Source organism: Hipposideros armiger, unplaced genomic scaffold, assembly GCF_001890085.2.
Source record: "Hipposideros armiger isolate ML-2016 unplaced genomic scaffold, ASM189008v1 scaffold_61, whole genome shotgun sequence".
NCBI classification, from domain to species: Eukaryota; Metazoa; Chordata; class Mammalia; order Chiroptera; family Hipposideridae; genus Hipposideros; species Hipposideros armiger.
Genome location: NW_017731411.1, coordinates 4,284,073 through 4,306,256, shown reverse-complemented (window position 1 = coordinate 4,306,256; position 22,184 = coordinate 4,284,073). Strand labels below are relative to the sequence as shown.

The window sequence follows — 22,184 nt, the reverse complement described above, 5'->3', positions numbered from 1 at the left end:
GCCGAGTGGCACGTTAGTTAAGAGCTGGCTTGGGATGCCAGAGGGCCCTGGTTCAGGACCCTGGTTCGGATCCCACATATGAGGCCCAGTGACACTGCCCTCTACAGCTAAGATGCTGAACAACAGCTCAACCTGGAGCTGGGCTGCCCGTGAGTCACCAGCGACAGCATAGGCTGCAGCCCCTGCTGCAGTGGGTTGCCATGGGCTACCGTGTGTAGCCAGCAGCCAGCGTGAGCGGCCAGCAGCCGCCGTGAGCGGCCGTCCAGAAGCCGGCGACTGATCTGCCTCGCCTGGGAAGAGCGCAATGATGGTGCCAACTTGGGCCAGTGAAGCAGCGTCCTCCACAACTAGGCTGAAGAACAAAAGGACAGCAACTTGTCTGTTCCCCTTCCCCCAACTCCCCAGCGCTGTTCCCATCCCCCAATTCCCCAATAAAAATCTTAAAAAAATAATAATAATAAATAAAATGGATATAGAAAATCAGAGCCAGGAAAAAGAAGGAGAAATAAGCAAGTAAACACAAGTGCTAATATCTCTAAGCTCGCTAAGCAGCCAGGGCAAAAGGAGGAACTTATTGAAATTACATGGCTCTTATTATGAGAAAAGAAAGAAGCACCATGTTCTTTATGAGAGGACAATTTTCCTGGCACAAATTTCTAAAAAAAAAAAAATGAAGTCTTAATTCAGTAGAGAGTGATACAATGCATATTATCCATGTCAACAGTTTATAGTCCCAAGTTATTTTCATATGACTTTTTATTATAATGGTTTTCAAAATAAGGCCAAGGGTGTTAATAAAACAGTACAACTCAAAGTAAACAAATTTTGGGGGGAAAAGGGAGGTCTATTATGTTAATGTGGTAAAATAAGATGAGTCAATAATTAAAATTTCCCCCCATTTAACCACTATTCTTTAACAGTTCTTAATTTCGTCTCTACTTTAATTTTTTCTCGATGACACAGAAAATAAATTATTTCCAATAGTATAACCAGGCAATTGGAAAAGTAGATTTTACTTTGTGTCTATACTTAAGGAAGTTCAGTAAGGTTAGCACATGAATTTTTGTGGATTAACAGCAGTATTTTTCTAATGTTTTATCAAGCCACAATTTCTTAATTAGTAGAAAATGCAGAAGCAGATCCAAGCTTTTAGATACAAACTATAAAAAAATTATATCATGCCTAATGTTAGCAATTTTTAAGAGGTATAATAAAATTTACCGAATGTGGTAACCAACATTACTTAATGCATTACTTAAATTTTAATTAAGTCCAATTACTCCTCTAGTAAGAGGTAATCACAATACTTGTGACTTGGGAGTGATAAGGAATAAATTCTTTTGTAAAAGGCTAGATAATGTCAAGTGGATATTCAATTCAAAAGATACCGTTCAAGATAAGTAGTATTATACAATATTAAACCTTAAAAAGGATTACCATTTCTACAGCACAATTATAGATGAGTTTCTCTGCAGTTACGCTGTTGATTTCATCAATAAATCTCTGTTTGTCAGAGAAAAAGCGATTCAGCTTTTCTGTAAGTTTCTTGCACATGGTGATGCAGAATTTATATCGTTCATTCAGATTTTTGACAACTGAAAAAAAGGTGAGAGGAGAATTTTCATTTTCCTCCAGAAATAAGGTCACAGTGACATGCACCTTTCCTACTGATTTAAGGAAAGTGAGACTACATGATCACTGAAAAAAAATGACTGGAAATCAGATTCTTTCATATGTTCTCTCTTTCAGTTAAGATTGAGAATAAAGCACTTTCTGACTGCTCTCTGTATCAATTAAATGGCAAAAATGAAAAAGAACAGAAAATACAGCATCTTTTCCCATTTAAGAATACTTAATAACAGTGATTCCTCATCAAAAACTTGCTTTCTTAGTGTAGTGGAAAAAGGGGCAGCTCAAGTACCCAAGGAGTCCCACACTGTCATGCTCCATTCGTACCTTGTTTCACCGCTGTGGACGGGCTCAGTTTCCCCGACTTGATCTGGGCTTTGGCAAGATGCAGAGACGCTGCCAGCAGCTGTGCCGCTTTCATGTACAACACCAGCTGCTCCACCCGCCTGCACCCAGAAGACAGCAAGCAGTGTTAACCCTCTGAGGCAACATGCCAGGCTCGGTTCTTTACACCTCAGGTCATCATTACAATAGCCTTTCTAAGGGACTGTCACTGTCCTTGATATTTTTAATGAACAAATAACTCCTGCCGGAGAAGGTACAGCATGAAAGAAGACGTGTGTACTTTGAATACAATGATAAACTCAGATAAAACTCAATACAATTTCTTTATCATCAAATATCTTCGACAGTATAATTTACAAGGAGAAAGCAACATTAAAGTTGCAGAATCTCCAAGTCTTGGCTCATGCAGTGAAATACAGCACAATGAAATAACTTAAGAGATTTTCCTGAAGTTTTGAATAATGAGATACAGTCTTCAGTGGCTGGCCTCATCTCAGCCATGAATTCACAGAAAGCATAAAGGGTTTGAAAATGGATGACAAGCAGGCACCTACCCCCAGTCTTTGCTCAGCTGGCTTATCTGATCCACAACCACACTCTCCTGGATCTGGTACAAGGAGACCGCGGAGGTGCAGAGCTCTGGGCTCGCCCCCCTCACGGCCGTCAGGTCCAGCACACACTCCGTGAATGTCAGCATCACGTTCAGGTGGCGTAACGTATCTGTGTGTTCTCGCTGCAGCAAAGCCAACTTGTCTTAGAAACTTTGGGGTTGAGAACACATGCATACTCATTTCTGCATATGAATCATGGCCACTGATAGTATTTTTCTATACTTATTAATATCAGAATGATCAACGGAGATGGAAAATTTTAAATTTCAGGAAACTAGTGAGAAAATAAACAGAAATGAAACCCACATGGGTGTGCACATGTGTTTGTGTGTACGTATGAGAACACTCACAAAATTACGCTTCCATGTATGAGGTCACTGTGTTTTTGCCAGAAAAAAACAAAATACTGAACCATTAAATCAATCTACAGGAGACAAAAACATGACAAAATAGAGATAAAGATTATAAGGATATCCTGCACACTAAACCATAGTTCTTGATAGTTCAGTGAATTCTACTGACTTACAGTTTCAGCGATTTTAATTTCTGGTGATTTTTCAGTTAACAGTGATTCCTAAAACCAAACCTCTAAATTTGTGTGATCTTTTCAGTTAGTTGGAGATGGGAGTATAGATGACACAACAGCATGCATTAAAAATGGATATTCTAAAATTAATGTTTGTTTTTAGTTATAAATGTATTTTCAAATCTCAAATAAGACTAAGTTGCTCACTCTCCTTTTATGGTTAAAAAAATATGAGAATCATTTTCCTAAAGACAGGAGAATAAACCAATCAACTTTGGAAAGCCTCTGCTCTGTGATCGCATACTGGACTATATGTTCCAATATACTGATGTCCATCAATGATATCCCACACATATTAGAACATAACTTATATGTAATTTGATGGGAGATTGAAAAACTCTGAAGATTGCTTTTCCAATCTTAGACTGCATTACATTGTTTCAAAATTATGACTCAATTTACTACAAAACCACTACTAAAATTTTGCATGCAGTGTGTTACAACTTTTATGTAAAATTTTTCATTTTCATTCACACAAAATAGAAATGTCAGAGGTCTAGCACAGGGGGAAATTTATTCTTTAGTTGATCTAGAGAACTAATCATTTAAATTTGAAATGCAGGCTAAGTTAGTATTGTATTCCGGGACCCAGGACACAATGCACTCCACTGAAGGCTGTCCTTGAGTCAAGACTGAGGAATTGAGCTGATACCATCTTTAGAATCATAAAATTGACTGCTCCTGTTCTGGATTTGTGCTCAGCATGCTTCAGATTACGATGTGTTTTCCCTGTAGAACTGGGTCCATGGAGGGAAGGTACTGGTCTACAAATGTGGGCATCCAGTCTGCCTCACAGGTTTATTTCTCAGTGTTAGTGACTAATCTGGTATTATGGTTTATTATTTTTTTAAATCTGAGATTAAGTGTATTTTTTTATCTTATAAAGAAAAACAAGCTTTGAGAATAAAAAATTATGGGTTTAGGACAAAGATTATACTTCAAAAGTCCTGTAAGTAGTAAATAAACTTCAGATTAAAAAGTTAACAACACAAAACAATAATAATGTCAAAAAAAAATTAACAACACAAAATCTATATGTGTCACCTCCCATCACCCCAAGCTTGTTGTGGATGAGTGTCATGGTCAACATTATTCTGAAATATATTAGCAATGTTTTTCAAATAGAAAAGGTTAAGTTAAAGAAAAGAAAAAAACTTCAGAACTTTCAATAGTATTTTGCTCTTTCCTCATCACTAGTACATTCTCCTGTGGTATCAACATTACAATGACATGTCACAATGGTCTCTTCTCTACCTCCATCAGTGTCTCCTCTGGCAGTTCCGGGGCTTCAAAGGTGATGAGCCCCTCTAGGCTGGGGGGTGAAGCACCATAAGGCACATATCTCAGGCTAGGAGCTGCCTCTGCTCCTGGAGGAGAAGACCCGCAGCAGGGCCCAGGCGGGGAGCCCACACACACGCGGCCACTCGCGGAGCACAAGGAGCCTCCCGAGCTGCTGGAGCCCACTGCAAGGAAACAGGACACATGGTGCAGAGCTGGAGTGAGTGCACAGAGTTAGGTGCTTCTGTGCCCACTCCTAATAGAAAAGGAACAAAGGAAACATCAAAAGAAAAGTCACTGGCCCCTATCTGAACATATGAATAGGTTTTATTTTTCTGTGTTCACCTTTATTCATTGTCTATATTTTATAGACATCATCATAGTTTTTAACTATCACGTTTTAAACAAATTTATAGCATATACATTTCTCCAAATCTGCATAGTGGTTCACTAAATTTATATACATAATGCTAATCTGGAGGCATTTATATTATTTCCAATTTTTTTTGTATCACAAATAACACTAACAAAATCCAGTTTCTCCTTCTTTTGAATGATTTATTTGTGATTAATACTCCAAAGTGGTATTATAAACAAGAATGGGACTACCAGAGAACAAATATCATGAACATTTTTAACAGCTCTTTTGAAGAATTGCCACTACTTTCTAAAACAGCCGTGAGTAAGCACACAGGCCCCACTAAATCTCAACAATACTGGGCATTATATTGTTTTTAATGTTGGCTCAGTTAATAGGTATTTTACTTTCTTAAAATGATATTTTTTTATCTAATACTTTTAATAATCTTAAAAGCAAGATTAGCTCTACTTCCTCTCTTATTATCTATTTATATCTTTTGCTTATTAATCTACTGAATCTTGATTACTAACATATTCAGCATAAGAGAACTTGAACGACACAGGTACAATATATAAAACAATGTCAAATGATAACTCATTTCAAATCCAATCTAAATATTAGTTTTGTTATTAATAATCTATTTATAGAGTATGAATGATAAAACCAATCTATTCGCCTGTCTAAATGTATATAAGATTAAGTGCAAAGAGTGGGACCCAAAGTAAAAAAAAAAAAAAGTAAAACAGGTTTCTAAAAAAACAACAAAGAGAGCCGGCCGAGTGGCGCCTTGGTTAAGAGCTGGCTTGGGATGCCAGAAGGCAGCAGCAGTACCCTGGTTCAGATCCCACATATGAGGCCCAGTGACACTGCCCTCTACAGCTAAGATGCTGAACAACAGCTCAACCTGGAGCTGGGCTGCCGTGAGTCACCAACGACAGCATAGGCTGCAGCCCCTGCTGCAGTGGGTTGCCATGGGCTACCGTGTATAGCCAGCAGCCAGCGTGAGCGGCCAGTAGCCACAGTGAGCGGCGGCCGTCCAGAAGCCGGCGATTGATCTGCCTCGCCCGGGAAGAGCGTAATGATGGTGCCAACTTGGGCCAGTGAAGCAACGTCCTCCACAACTAGACTGAAGAACAAAACGACAGCAACTTGTCTATTCCCCTTCCCCCAATTCCCCAGCGCTGTTCCCATTCCCCAATTCCCCAATTGGAAAAAAAAAAAAAAAAAGAACAACAAAGATAAACTACAACCCATCATTATCAAAAAATTTACTGGATGTACAAAAATAAGCCTTACATACAAGCTAGGAAGCACCATATATGCATAGTTGCTTCATCATCAAAGTCACATTTATATTATAATGCTATAATATATATTATTATAAATATATAATATAGTACTTTTATATAATAAAGTTTTTCTTTTCTACAAATATTGCCTCATTTACTCCTTATAACCCTTTAATGTAAAGAAATGAGTTATCTCTATATCACTGGAAAAAGAAATTGAAGTCCAGAGAGGTTAAGTGACTTGTCTAAGTTACACCATTAAGTCATTATCAGAATACTACCCTCCAAACACAGGCCAAAGATTGTAATAAGACCATTCACCAGAGGTTGTTCTTGTTCGAAGGACCATATGGGTACATGTAGGGGCCACGGCGCTGTGTGGAGGAGATCCTACAGTGAACAGGGCAGCCCTGGAACTCACTGCTGCTCCCATAGGAGGCGCCAGTACAACACCACAGGCTCCTGCAGGGGCTACAACAAAAAGTTAACCAAAAGTTACATGACTTTGATAGTGTTTATATTTAGGGGCAGGATTATAGAGAGACCTTCACTTTTATATTAAGGTTCTGTTTTCCTTTTTTTTTTTTTTAACAGTAAGCATTCAATACAGATACCCATTAAAATATTTTATAGTGACCTCTTCATGGCTGTGAATCTTCTTTACACCAAAGCTTAGTATTGAGTTACTTCTGTATACTTCTAAAATACATGTACTGCAGTCACACCTGGTAAGGATAATTTGAAAAAGTAGAAACCAAGAACAGAGAGTAAAACTGTGAGGTAAAGCTGAAGAGAGATCAGGAGTCTCCATAGCAGTACAGCTGTAGAAAGATATAGAAAGTTGAGTCAAAGTACATTAGAATCTCACCCTTACATCTGTCAGGAAGAAAGGGAGGTGGGACAGGTGTCCGAGGGGCCTGATGGACTGAGATTGAGCTAAATAAAGAGAAGGTGAAAAATCTCCCATCCACCAAACTAAGCAAAATCAATAAAAGTTGTCCAAGGTATATTCACACTCAAGAAAGCATCTGAAAAACATTACATTTCTGAGACCACAGAATAGAGGCAGGAGTTAGCAACACAAATCATAAACTTAAAGGGGAGACACTGAACTAGATACAGAAAAAAATTGCCTCTCAGTGTCCATCTTATTTGCAATGGATCACAACTTAAAGCATCTAATTAACAGCAGAAGAGAGGTTCATAAAAATCTTCTAGGGAGCAAGAACAGTAAGTGGAAATTAATTAACTAGTACCTATTATACAAGATGTACAAAATGACACATTCTCTATACTTCATGTAATATCTTCATGATTTTATTTTAGTAGTATAAAGTATTTCAAGATGATCATGGGTTTATTTTAAGTGCCAATAACCCTATTTTTCCCCTAAGGTCTTACGGTTTTCCTACTATCAACAGCTTTTATTTTCAGAAACTAAAACTTCGGGGCAGGAGGCTCCTGCAGCTCTTAAATCTCCAGCTCCCCCGCATCCCCCCAACAGCCCCCAGTGGAAAGAGCACCCAAAGACGCACATCCAGCCCTCTGGCTGTGCAGAACTCAGAGTACCTCTGGGCAGGCGGGAGCAGAAACAGCATTGACTTTGTAAAAAAACTACCAATCACACCTCATAACCCTACTCATCTAAAATAGACCTGCATTACCAGGCTCACTCTAGGTGCCAGGCGTCTGGCTCTGCCCCCACAAGACGCAGAGGAGTTTGTGTATAGCAGAGGAAAACCTGGGGAGAGCTTGGCGGACTTCAGCCAAGATTGGCACTGGTTATTTCTTGTTTTTCCTCTCCTTTTTTTTTTGTTTTTTGATTGTGTGTTTTTGGTTTTGGTCTCTCGTTTGGTGTGTTATATTGTTGTTGTTAATTGGGTCCTCTTGGAGGTTTTGAGGAGTTTTTCATTGGTTGCTTGTGTTGGTTGTTTTTGGGTTCTTCTATTTCATTAGTATTTTTAGTTTTTTATATAGGCATATATAAAGGTGCATATATGTGGATATATATGTCCATATATATGGGGGTGTAGATACATAATATATATATACACACACACACACACACACACACATATATTTTTCTCTTTCTTTCCTTCTCTTCTACCTTCTCTCTCTCCCTTCTTTTCTGCTTCCTTGTCACAGCTCGACTTTGCCTCCTTCTTTCCATTTTTTCTGCAAATTTTTTCTGGAAGTTTTTTGTTGTTGTTTTAAGGGTGTTGCTATTTTGTTTCTCGTGTTTATTCTATTTTTTAGTTTATTATATTTTAGTTTATTTTGTTCTGCTATTCGTTCCTTGTTATTTTTTTCATTGTTGTTTTGTTTCTGTTGGTTTGTTTTCTCCTTTTGCATGATTGATATTTCTGTACCTGTTTAGTGTAGGGTGATGGTTGTTTTGTACATCAGAGAGTATCTGGTTACCTTTGGTGGCTGTTGTGGTTGTGCTTGTTGATCTGTTTTGCCCTAAAACCCACTCTGCAGCGGGGCCTAGCCAAAGAAGCACAAGAATCACCACACCCAGAGACCAACTTTAGATAAAACCAGAGCATTACAGAGTCTGACCTACAAGAGTCACACCCAAAGGGAAATCACTACAGGCACAAAGAGCCCATAGGGGCCAGCCTCATCAGAGGGGTCAACCCTCACGCAACAGCTTATAAACTTTGGATACAGTTAATCCTCATGGCTAGTCAGCTTGGGAGTCAAGCCCACTTACTGACAAGCCGAAAGCAATCAAAACTATACCTCAACAGGAGAAGACACACAACACAAGGAACACCCCTGGTACATACACACGGGAGAAAAGGGAGTCAGTAATTCAAATATTAAGGACACATACCACATAAGTCCCCCCAGAAAAGACTAAGAAACCTAGGGGATCTACCTATTTCATTGAAGCAAACACAAAGAGTAAGCCAGAATGGGGAAACAAAGAAACACATCCCAAATAAAAGAACAGAAAAACCTCCTGAATCAGTGGAACTAGAGGAAATAGAGGTAAACAACCTATCAGAGACAGAGTTCAGAACACTGATTATTAGAATGCTCAAGGAAATTAATGAGAATGCAAAGAAGGATAGAGAGATCATGAAAAACAACCAGCTAGAAATAAAGAATTCAAAAATATCTACTACATCTCAGTAAGAACTGTATCTCCACCCAGCTCCTTCTCATGGGGTAAAAGTTCTAACCTAGGCCAGTCGATCAAATACTAGGGCCCTTATTTCCCGCACCCCACTTCACCTGTCACTAATGGCAGAGGTTCCATGCTGGTAGAGACAAGCCAAGAAGACCAGAGACGTCCACCCCTACCAGCATGCAGCTCACAAAGCGGGGTGTCACTTTAAGAGAAATGGGCCCCTGTCCTCATTCCCAGCTCTAGACTAATGGTGCACAGGATTTCCCGGGGGCTGGGAGAGACAAGAGAAGAGAGAATTCTGCAACTTCCCCAAGGAAACTGACTTTACTTGAAACAAATCATGGGGGACTTCAGGCCTAAAGGCATTGTCAAAAACAATGAAGACTGTGATGGTAAGAAATAAAGGGAAGCTGGTAGCGCTATGTGAGAGGAACAAGCTAACAAACACAGACCATCTAGAAATTTAACAGAGAGAACCAGGGAAAGAGACAGCTAAAAAGAGCCCTCCTATGGACAGAAAAGGCTCACAAAGACTGGCTTTAGAGACAACTTCTGCAAAAGGGCCAGAATTTAATTAAACAAGACCGTGGAACAATTTATGCCCCAACAATTTACTGTCAAAAACAACAAAGGAATCAGTTGGCAATTAGTGGAGGCTACTAGCTTGGTGTGATACCATATCAGAGAAATAGTCCGAGTCCTGCTAAAACCACTGTCACCCCATGGTAACTGTATACATGCCTAAGGCTGTGCCCTTGAGGAGTGACATCAGAGGCTTCACACTATGGGGCAAACAAACTTCACTGAAATAGTCCAGCCAAGACTAAACAAATAAACAAGCTAAAAACAATAAGCTGAGGGGTGGGGGATGAGAGGATCAGCATCCAGAATTACTACCAAAATATAAAATATTTAATTTCAAAAAAAAAATCATGATACATGCAAATAAACAACAAAGAGTTACCATACACAGGAAGTAAAGCAGGCAACAGAAACTGCCCTTGAGAAGGCTCAAATGTCAAATTAGCAAAGACTTCAAAGCAGCTATTTTAAACATGTTCAAGTAGCTAAAGGAAACCATACTTAAAGAAGTAAAGGAAAACATGATGATAATATCTCATCAAATGGAGAATATCAATAAAGAGAGAAATTATAAAAAAAGTACCAAATGATAATTCTGGAGTTAATAAGAATAACTGAAATGAAAATTCACTACAGAAGCTCAACAGATTTGAACTGGCAGGGAAAAACAAAGTCCATAAACTTGGAGATCAATCAATAGAGATTACACACTCTGAAGAATAGAGACAAGAGAATAAACTAAAATGAATGCAGCCTTAAGGGAAATACAAGACACCATTAAATGTACCTATATATGGATAATGAAAATACCAGGAGAGGAGAGATGGAAAGCAGCAGAAAAAAAATCCTAATAAATAATGGCTGGTAATTTCTCAAATTTGATGAAAAACATTAACCTATTTATATAAAAAAGAAGCTCAACAAACTCAAAGTAAACTCAGAGATCTGCACCCAGAAACATAACAGTAAAACAGCAAAAGCCAAAGACTAAGAGAAAATCTTGAGAATTCTCACATACAAAGGAACCCAGTAAGATTAACAACTAACTTATGATCAGAAACAATGTAGGCCAGTGGGCAGTGAAATGTCAGCTTTAAAGTGCTGAGAGAAACACTGTCAATCAAGCAAAACCCTTTAAAAAATGAAGGCAAAATAAAGACATTCCCAAACAATCAAAAGCTGGGAGAATTTGTTAGTACACCTGCCTTTTAAGAAATACCAAGAGTTCAACAAGTCAAAAGCAACTCAGCCCTGACTAGAATTCCAATCTACAGAAAAGAGTGCTGATAAAAGCAATTATGTAATTATAAAACACAGTATAATTTCATGTTTCTTCACTTTTGTTTTCTTAACTGACTTAAAAAGCAACCATATAAAACAACATGTTTATAATTGTATTGTTGGGCCTACAAGACATAGAAATGTAGGGATGGCCTAGTGGCGTGTTGGTTAAGAGCTGGCTTGGGATACCAGCTCTGAGAAGCAGAGCCCGGGATCGGATCCCACATGGGGGCCAGTGACACTGCCCTCTACAGCTAAGATGGTGAACAACAGCTTGACCTGGAGCTGGGCTGCCGTGAGTTGCTGGTGACCGTTTAGGCTGCAGCCCCTGCTGCAGTGGGCTGACATAAGCTACCGTGTGTGGCCAGCAGCCAGCGTGAGTGGCCGTCCAGAGGCCGGCGACCGATCTGCCTCACCTGGGAAGAGTGCAATGATGATACCGACACGGGCCAGAGAAGCAACGTCCTCCACAACAAGACTAAAGAACAAAAGGACAGCAACTTGTCTGTTTCCCTTCCCCCGATTCCCCAGCGCTGTTCCCCTCCCCCAATTCCCCAATAAAATCTTAAAAAAAAAAAATAGACATAGAAATGTCATATACTTGATAATGAAAGCACAAAGGAGGCAAGTGGGAACAAAGTTGTATTGGAAAAATGTAGTGACACTAGGTGGTAACTTGAATACACACACACACGCACGCACGCACGCACACACACACACACACACACACTTAAACAAACAAACAAATAAATAAATAAAAACCAGAAGTGGTAAATAAGAAGGTTAATATAACAAACTATAAATATATACTTCATCTCCTTTCTTAGTTTCTTCAAAAGATAAAATTATAGAAGTAGTAATTAGAACAATGTATCATTGGGTTTCTAACATATAGAATATGTATAACTGTATTAGCATTAAAAAGGGAAGAGAATAGAGCTATATACTGTGTTTCCCCAAACATAAGACCAGGTCTTATATTAATTTTTGCTCCAATAGACACATTTTATTCATTTATTCATGTATAAAAATCTACATTTATTCAAATACAGTCATGTCTGGCTGATGATCTTAACTGGGGCTTATTTTGGGGTAGGGCTTATGTTATGAGCACCCTGAAAATCATGTTAGGGCTTATTTTCAAGTTAGAGGTCTTATTTTCGGGGAAACATGGTAGGAGTAATGCATCTGTATTTCACTGTAAGTTAGTGTAAATCTACAGTAGAATCTAATAACATGTATATTGTAAACAAACAGTAATAAAATAACTTTAAAAAGTGAAAAACAGAGGCCGGCTAAGTGGCTCAGTTGGTTAAGAGCTCGCTCAAGAGTGTGAGTTCTGAGCAACAGTGGTTCGAGTCCCGACCCAAGCTGAGCTGCCAACAGGTGGCAGGATGGCTCAGCTAGAAAAAAAAAGATAAAGTGAAAAACATCATTAAAGGGCACAAAATGTTACACTGGAAAATATTCACTTAATGCAAAAGAAAGCAATAAAGGAGATTATACAAACAAAAAGACATGACATGTATAGAAAACAAAAAATAAAATGCATATATAAATCTTTATCAATAACATTAAATGTGAATGAATTAAATAATCCAATCAAGAGGTAGAGATTGTCAGGCTAGATAAAATAAACAAGACTCAACTATATGTTATACAGAAGACAAGTTTTAGATTCAGAGATACAAATAGGTTGAAAGTAAAAGGATTGGAAATGATACGAGGTGTGATAAAAAAATACAGTGAATGTTTAAATTAAAAAAATTATTACAATAAAAGACACATTGCCATTAATCTCCCTTACAATACTCCCCCTCGTTTCAAACACACTTATCCCATCGTTCTTGCCACTTTCTGAAGCAGTTCTGGAAGTCCTCTTTTGTGAGTGTCTTAGTTGCACTATCATGGTTGCCTCAATGTCCTCAATCTATTCCATATTTACCTTTCATGGCCATTTTGACTTTGAGGAAGAGCAAGAAGTTGCACAGTGCAGGATCTGGTGAATAAGGTGGATGAGGACACACCATAATGTTTTTATTTGAAAGAAATTGCCATATACCAGAAGCAATGTGTGACATGGAGCATTGTCATGATGGAGGATGAAACCCTTTGTTTGCCCATTTCTCAGGCCATTTTCTATGCTTTTCTTAATGCTCTAAAAAGCCCTTATAACATTCAGAGTTCACCATAGTGTTCCTGGGTACAAATGCAGCTCGCACCATCAAGGTGAAAAAACACAACTAACATCACCTTGATGTTACTTATACTCGTATAAAATGGCCTGAGAAATGGGCAGTTTTATCCTCTATCTTGAAAACACTCCGTGTCACACATCGCTTTTAGTATGGCAATTTCTGCCAAATAAAAACATTATGGTGTGTCCTCATCCACCTTATTCACCGGATCTGGTAACATGCAACTTCTGGCTCTTCTCCAAAGCCAAAATGACCATGAAAGGTAAACGTTTTGAATCGATTCAGGATATCCGAGGCAGCCATGACAGTGCAACTAAAGACACGAAAGAGGACTTTCAGAACTGCTTCAGAAAGTGGCAAGAATAATGGGATAAGTGTCGAAGTGATGGGGAGTATTTTGAGGGGAGTTAATGGCAATGTATCTTTTATTGTAATACTTTTTAAAAAATTTAAACATTCACCATATTTTTTTATCACACCTCGTAGATCATACAACCACCATAGGAAAGTTGTACGGGTTATATTAATATCAGACAAAATAGACTTGAAGCAACAAAAAAATGTTACTATAAGTAAAGAAGAGTAGTTTATAATTTAACAAGTATCACTTTATCAGAAAGATATAACAACTTTAAATATATTGGGTTGTCAGAAAAGTCATGACGCATTTTTGAAACAAAAAACATAGAAAAAATATGTCATGACTTTTCTGACAACCCAATATATACACCTAACAATAAAACCCCAAAATAGATGAAGCAAAATGACACACTGAAGAAAGTAACAGACAATTCAACAATAATACCTGGAGAATTCAATTCCCTACCTTCAATAATAGATAGAACAAATAAGCAGAACATTATCAAGGAAATATAAATCAACTTGACCTAACAGACATTTATAGAACACTATATCCAATAGCCCCAGAATACACATTTTTTCAAGCACACATAAAACAATCATTAATACATTTTAAATGACAAATTCAGCAAAGTAGTTCTCCACCAAAACAGAATAAAATTAAAATCATTAACAGAAGGAAGGGCCAACTGAGTGGCTCAGTTGGTTAACAGCTCACTCTAGAGTTTGAGCTCTGAGCAACAGCGGTTCAAGTCCCAGCCCCAGTTGAGCTGCCGCTAAGCTGCCAATAGATGGCAGGATGGCTCAGCTAAAAAACAATAAATAAAAAAAATAACAGAAGGAAATTTAGTGGACTCACAAATATGAGGGAATTGAACAAGTCACAAATAACCAATGGTCAAAGACAAAAATCACAAGAACTATTAGAAAATACTTAAATGAAAATAAATACAGAACTTACTCAAACTTATGGGATGCAGCTAAAGCAGTGCTGAGAGGGGAATTTATGGCTATAAATGTCTATTAAAAAGGGAGATCTCAAACCAATACACTAACCTTCCACCTTAACCTACTGGAAAAACAGCAAGTTAAACATACAGCAAGCAGGAGGAAGGGAATAAAAGAGCAGAAATAAATGAAACAGAGAACAGAAAAACAACAGAGAAAATCAGAAGGTGGTTCTCTGAAAATATCAAAATTTACAAGCCTTTAGCTAGACTGACTAAAAAAAAAGTGAACACTCAAATATTAAAATCAGAAATGAAAGAGTGGACATCACTATTGACTTTGGAGAAATAAGAATTTAAGGGAATATTATGAATAACTATATGCCAACAAATTAGATGACTTAGATGAACAAATTCTTAGAAGTAACAATATAAAAATCTGAACAGGCCTATAATAAGTAAAGAGAGGGAATTAGTAATCAAAAACTTCTCACAAAGAAAAGCCCTGTCTCAGACACATTGACAGGATAATTCTACCAAACATTTAGAGAACACCAATTATTTACAAACTCTCCCCAAAATCTGAAGAGGCATGAACACTTCTCAATTTACTCTTTGAGGCCAGTCTTACCATGATACCCAAACCATACAAAGACATCACAAGAAAGGTACAGATTAATAACTCTTATGACTATAGATGCAAACATCTCAAAAAAAAAATACTAGCAATCTGAATCTGGCAACATATGAAAAGGATTATACAACAAAACCAAGTGTATCCTTGGATTGCTAAGGGATTTAACATGCAAAAATAAATTAATGTAATACATAACACTCAATACACTAGGGATAGAAATTAATTTCCTCACCTAATAAACAGCATCTATGAGCACCATGCTTAATGGTAAAAGACTAAATACTTTTGCCCCAAGATCAGGAATAAGACGAGGATGTCTGCTCTCACCACTTCTACTCAACATTGTATCAGATTTTCTAGCTAGGGCAAATGGGCAAAAATAAATAAAAGGCATCCAGATTTAAAACTACCTCTGTTTACAGATGGCATGCTCTTATATATAGAAAATCCTAAATAATCCACTAAAAACCGATTTGAACTAATAAATGTATTCAACAAGGTTACAGGGTATAAGATCGATATACAAAAATCAATGTATTTCTTCTACATTGGCAATAAAGCATCTGAAAATGATATTTAGAAAACAATTCCAGTTAAACTAGTATCAAAATAATAAAATAATTAGAAATAAATTTAACAAAAAAAGTGTAGAACTTGTATTCTGAAAACTATAAACCATTGATGAAATAAATTAAAGAAGACCTAAGTAAACAGAAAGAAATTCCATGCTCATAAATCAAGAGACTTAAAATTGTTAAGACGGCAGTAGTCCTCACACTGATCTACAGATTTAATGAAATCCCTATCAAAATTCTAGCTGGTTTGCAGAAACTAGCAAGATGATACTAAAATTCATAACAGAAACTGAAGGACTCAGAATAACTAAAACACTCTTGAAAAAAAAAAAACAAAGGCAGAAGACTCACATTTCCTGGTTTTAAAACTTACTAAAAACACAATGCAATACATAAATGATGTATTATAGAACGGCACACTTGAAATGTATATAATTTTACTAACTAATGTTACCCTGATAGATTTAATAAAAATTAAAAAGAAATTTACTATAAAGCTACAGTAATCAAGGAAGTATGGTATCAGCATACAAATAGACATACAGATCAATGAAACAGAATTAAAAGTCCAGAAATAAATGCTTTATGGTCAACTGATTTTTTTTTTACAAGGCTGGCAAAACAACTTAATGAGGGTAAGAATAGTCTTTTCAATAAATGGTGCTGGGTCCCCTGAATATCCGAATGCAAAAGAATGAGGTTGAATCCCTACACGTTAGCCACAAGAATTAAGTCAAGTGGATCATCGATCTAAATATAAGAGCTAAACTATTAAACTCATAGAAAACAGAGTTAGGCAAGGTCAGATGTTATTTAAGGGGTATCTAGGGAAACTCAAAAGACAACAAGGGAGACAAAAACAAGGACCCAGAGAAAAGTTTAGCCTCTGACAAGTACAGCTACAGCAAACACTAACCACAGCCTAACTCGTAGCTGGATTAATGAAAAATCTCACGCTATTTAACTCAATCCCTTCTAATTTAGTGTTTCAGGTCTGGGTTTCAACAATTAACAGGCAAGCTGAAAGTAAAAACAGTTTGAAGAGACAGAGCAAGAACCAGACTCAGACATGGCACAGATATTGGAGTTATCAAAACAAATTTAAAATAACTATGATTAATATGCTAAGGGATCTAATGGAAAAAGTAAACAACATGTAACAATGGATGGGTAACATAAGCAGAGAGATGAAAATTTTAAGAAAGAATCAAAAGGAAACTATAAATCAAAATTACTGAAACATAAATGAATAATAAATGCATTTGTTGAGCTCATCAGTAGACAGGACATGGCTGAGAAGAAAATCAGTTAGCTAGAAGACATGTCAATAGGAACTTCCAAAATTGAAAAGCAAAAAGATGAAGAAAAACCAAACAGAATATCCAAGAACTGTGAGACAACTACAAAAAAGTAACATATGAATAATGGGAATATCAGAAGGAGAAGAGAAAAAGAAATAGCAGAAATAGTTAAAGTAGTAATGACCAAGAATTTTTCAAAATGAATGACAGAACCAAACCACAGATCCAGGAAGCTCAGAACACCAAAGGAGAATACCAAAAAATCTACTACGCATATCATACTCAAACTGCAGAAAATAAAAAACAAAGAAAAATCTTGGAATAAGCCAAAGGGAAAAAAAAATACCTCACCTATAGAGTAACAAGGGTAAGAACTATACTGGACTTCTCTTCAGAAACCATGCAAGCAAGAAGAGAGTAGAGTGAAATAAAGTCCTACAATATTCCATTTGAATTAGAAATCATGTTCAATCATGATTTGCTGAGCCAGATATTTGCTGGGTCAGATATTTCCTCCTTTATATGCTCATAGGAGAGTCAATATAAAAATTATAGAGAAAACAAGAATAAAGAGGTTATAATAGTTGATTCTCAAATTTAAGTGTACATAATAATCATGTGAGAAGCTTATTAAAGACAGATTCCTAGAATCCATTCCCAGAAAATTTGATTAAACAAGTCAGGATTAGGGTCTGGAATCTGCCCTTTTTTTTGACAAGCGCTCCAAGTAATCTAGGTGTGTGTCTATAGACATTAACAGTTCGTAGAACTACTGAGAAAGGGTCAGGGATCTCCATGACCTATAGTTCCTTATAGGATCTACTTGCTGTATAAGAAATGCTTAGCATTACATGTGTGGGAGTGACCGGTTAGCTCAGTTGGTTAGAACGTGGTGCTGATAACACCAAAATTGCTGGTTTGATCCCCACATGGGCCACTGTGGGCTGCGCCTTCCTTAAAAGAGTTCAACTATGCCACATGGAAGCAATGTGTAACCAATGACCATGGCTGTTCCCCAATAAAATAAAATTAAAAAAAAAAAAAAAAAAAAAAAAGGCCGGCCAAGTGGCTCAGTTGATTAAGAGTTAGCTTGGGAGTGCAAGCTCTGGCAGCAGGGCCGCCGGTTCTGTTCTCACATGGGCCAGTGACACTGTGCCCTCTACAGCTAAGATGGTGAACAACAGCTCAACGTGGAGCTAGGCTGCCATGATTGGCCAGCAAAGGCGTAGGCTGCAGTGGAGCTGCAGTGGAGCTGCAGTGGGCTGCCGTGAGCGGCTGTCCAATGGCCGATGACCGACTGCCTCAGCCGTGAAGAGTGCAACGATAATACCAACATGGGCCAGTGAAGCGGTGTCTTCCACAACTGGATTCAAGAACAAAAGGACAGCAACTTATCTGTTCCCCTTCCCTGATTCCCCAACACTGTTCCCTCCCCCAAATCCCCAATAAAATCTTAAAAAAAAAAAAGTAGGGCTGGCCGAGTGGCACAACGGTTAAGAACTGGCTTGGGACCACAAGCTCTGAGCTGCAGGCCCGCTGGTTCAGATCCCATGAGGGCCAGTGACACTGCCCTCTACAGCTAAGATGCTGAACAACAGCTCAACCTGGAGCTGGGCTGCCGTGAGTCGCCGGGTGACGGCGTAGGCTGCAGCCCCTGCTGCAGTGGGTTGCCATGGGCTACCGTGTGTAGCCAGCAGCCAGCGTGAGCGGCCAGCAGCCGCAGTGAGCGGCTGTCCAGAAGCCGGCAACTGATCTGCCTCGCCCGGGAAGAGCACAATGATGGTGCCAACTTGGGCCAGTGAAGCAGCGTCCTCCACAACTAGACTGAAGAACAAAAGGACAGCAACTTGTCTGTTCCCCTTCCCCCAATTCCCCAGTGCTGTTCCCATCCCCCCAATTCCCCAATAAAAATCTTTAAGAAAAAAAAAGTACATGTGTGCTTAAGCTAATTTTAGCCACTTCAGCCAGTTTTATCCTACTGATAAAAAACAATCTTGGTCAAAATTTCTTCTAACTCATAGGTTGTTGATCATCAAGATATTGAACAAGCCCCTGTCTTAACTGGCTACTGAGAAAGATGAATGACAGAGATGAAGTGAAGAAATCTGGGTCATTAAGTTCATGAACAGTCAATAGAAGTAAACAAGTAGAATAACTACCTCACCCCCAACCAAAGATGTCCATGTCCTAAACCCTGAGACCTTTAAATAGGTTATGTTACATGGCAAAAAGAAATTAAAGTTGCAGATGGAACCATAACTGCTAATCAGCTGACCATAAAATAAAGAGAATCCTGGATTATCCAGTGGGTCCTTTAAATGTAGACTAGGGAGGCAGATCAGAGTCTATATAGACTGGTCATTGCTGGCTTTCAAGATGGAAGGGGGCCGTGAGCCAAGGAATGAGGGCAGTCTCTAGAAGCTGGAAAAGATAAGGAATGCATTCTCTCCTAGAGGCTCCAGAAGGAACCAGCCATGTCAACTCCTTGATTTTAGCCTAGTGAGACCCATTTCAGACTTCTGCCCTCCAGAACAGTGAGATAATATATTTGTGTTGTTTTAAGCCACCAAGCTTGTGATACTTTGTTACAGCAGCAATAGGAAGTTAATGCATATGCTAATAAACTACCTGCTTTAAAAAAACAAAACAAAACTGATTTTACTTACCTATCTCCATCGGTCGTTCTGTAGTTAAACTATCTGTGCTGCCCTGATGTCCACCTAATGGTGTCTTTACTTGTTGATCTGATAATTTCCCAGTACTGACAGATCTAAAAAGAAGAATGATGTTAATAATGGAAAAAGAATTTTTAAAAATCCAGACATTTAAATAATAAGGGTGATTTAAGCCAAGCCATAAAAGGGTTAATGGGAAGTCAGAGAACAAGGTGACAAAAAAGATACCAAACAATTTAAAGGTAGAGATAAACTTCGATAACCAAAATAAACGAAAGGCAGAAATAGCATATTCAGGAAATTCAGGAAGAGCTCTGTATTTATAGTTACAGGAAGCATCTATGGTTTTCAGAGATTTTAAATGTACACTGTTCATATCATTACCCACGTGGCATAAACCTAAAACTAAACTAATTTGGTCTTGTTTTTATAATAGAAATACATATACAGTGGTGATGTTTAAGGCTGGAGGGAAACAGCGTCTTTTACCTGCCAAACACTGCCTTGTTCTGCTGCTCAGACTTCTGCCTCTCACTTCCTTGTACCAGGAGACAATGAGAGCATTCACGTGGGTCATTCCCATCTTTAGACTGCCCTTCAGATGGTCCATGACGAGTAACCAAGGCTAGCAGGTTGGAAGATGCTTGTGTTTTTGGGATTTTGAAAGGAGCTGTGGTCTAAAGAAACAAATGTAAGCTAGTTATTACGATGTATAAAGCATTCAGAATTGTCAGGCTGCATGGCACAGCAGTCAGGAGTACAGACTCTGGAGTTCGTTAGACCAGATTCAAACACTGGCTTCAAATACTTCTGCTTACAGCCTCTGTAACCTTGGACAGTTCATCGGGATAATGTATTTAATGCATTCATCAAGTGAATGACTTTTACTGTGCCGGGCACACAGCAAGTGCTCATTAAGTTGTAGCTATTCTCACGATGAATCCTTATCATAAAGTACTTACTGCACTAGTTCATGACCTACTGCAGAGTTTAGCTCAGCTGCTCCATGGTATTGTTGCCTCTGCATCTATTTTGTTTGGCCAAGTGGCCTGCAGGGACCTTAAACTGACACTAGTCCCTCTTACAAGGGCATGCCTTAGATAGCAGCCCACAGAGTCACAAGCAAATGTCAGCTCCCCCAAAAGCTGTTGCCATCAGCAGTCTCCCCCACCTCCCACTGTGTACCCCTTAGATAAGACTCCCATGGAGCTTACCAGAACCCTGGCCAATCTGGCCTTAGCCAGGAACCCCAAAGCACTCCACCCACGAATCCTAACAAAGGCATGTGTCCAGGTCCTGTCTCTCTGTCTGCACCCTGACTTGACAACCCTGTGTGGTCCCCCGAGGTGTGCCAGGCATTTCTTCCAAAACCTGTAACAGGCTTCTCTGTTTAAATTTCTCTTGTGGTCTGTTGTTGAAGCTTGGCTCTCCATCCAGTACCCTATACACCACTTTACAAATGCTAATTTAACAAAGTCATAACACCAACAAAGGGTTTAATAAACACACCTTAGTAGGAGAGCCAATGATTGTTGGCAAAGGGGTTTTAAAGAACCAGTCACAACTCCGTGGAGAGGACCCCATGTGCTTGGTGGGAGAGGTCCCTAGGCTGCCAGGCCGACTGGGCTGAGGTGAGTAGCTGTACCCAGCCCCGGCGTGGGATGGGCACACGGGGTCAGAGTGCTGCTTTCTGAGCTTCTGCTTGCTCTGGTAGATGTCAGTAAGGGTGGGGGTGCTCTGCAGTCTAGCACCCAATAAGAAAGACTGCGGTGACTGAGCCTGCGGCACTGGAGAACCTACCAAGAAAATGGATGCAATGTTAACTCAAAGTGAAGAAGTACATGGCAAAAACTCAAGAAGAAATTCTTAAAGTGAGAATTTCAGTGAATGTCTTGTTTTTCATGAGCTATCCTAAAAGAGTTTACTTGGCAAGAGACTTATTTTTTGGCATTCTTTACAAAACAGTGACAAGCACATTGTCAGTGGTATTCTCAGGAAATAGAAGTTGATGGTAGGTATATTAGCTGTTTTTTATCAGCAGCTATGGCAAATAACTCAGATTAATGCATGGTCTAATCAGGACCAATGGGAACTATATAGTAAATGCTTAATGTTAATGAAAACAAGAACCTCCATTGACCAAGATGGTTTCTACCCTTTATATGAATACATACTTGGGTATATCAATGCAATTATTCTATTTTCTCACATGGCAACTGAAGTAAACTTTTCAAACTAACCCAGAATAATCCCTTATTTAAAAAAAATATATATGAAATATGTAGGAAAGGAAACTAGAAAGGCAATACACCTTTCCTGGATTTTATTTGTTTAAAAATACAAGCATACGGATCATTTATATTTGTCAGTTTCATTAATGAAATTCATTT

The 22,184-nt window shown here is 38.5% G+C and overlaps 1 protein-coding gene across 1 annotated transcript in view; it reads right to left on the bottom strand.

Moving 5' to 3' along the window:
- Nucleotides 1-22,184, bottom strand: part of ULK2 (unc-51 like autophagy activating kinase 2) — an 89,661-nt gene that overhangs the window by 4,176 nt on the left and 63,301 nt on the right. The window contains exons 18-25 of the mRNA XM_019641528.1: nucleotides 21,304-21,590; nucleotides 20,284-20,471; nucleotides 19,786-19,889; nucleotides 6,421-6,570; nucleotides 4,426-4,634; nucleotides 2,529-2,707; nucleotides 1,957-2,075; nucleotides 1,438-1,595 (exon numbers count right to left, since the gene is read on the bottom strand). Coding sequence (XP_019497073.1) covers nucleotides 1,438-1,595; nucleotides 1,957-2,075; nucleotides 2,529-2,707; nucleotides 4,426-4,634; nucleotides 6,421-6,570; nucleotides 19,786-19,889; nucleotides 20,284-20,471; nucleotides 21,304-21,590 — 1,394 coding nt within the window. The remainder of the gene's footprint in view (nucleotides 1-1,437; nucleotides 1,596-1,956; nucleotides 2,076-2,528; nucleotides 2,708-4,425; nucleotides 4,635-6,420; nucleotides 6,571-19,785; nucleotides 19,890-20,283; nucleotides 20,472-21,303; nucleotides 21,591-22,184) is intronic.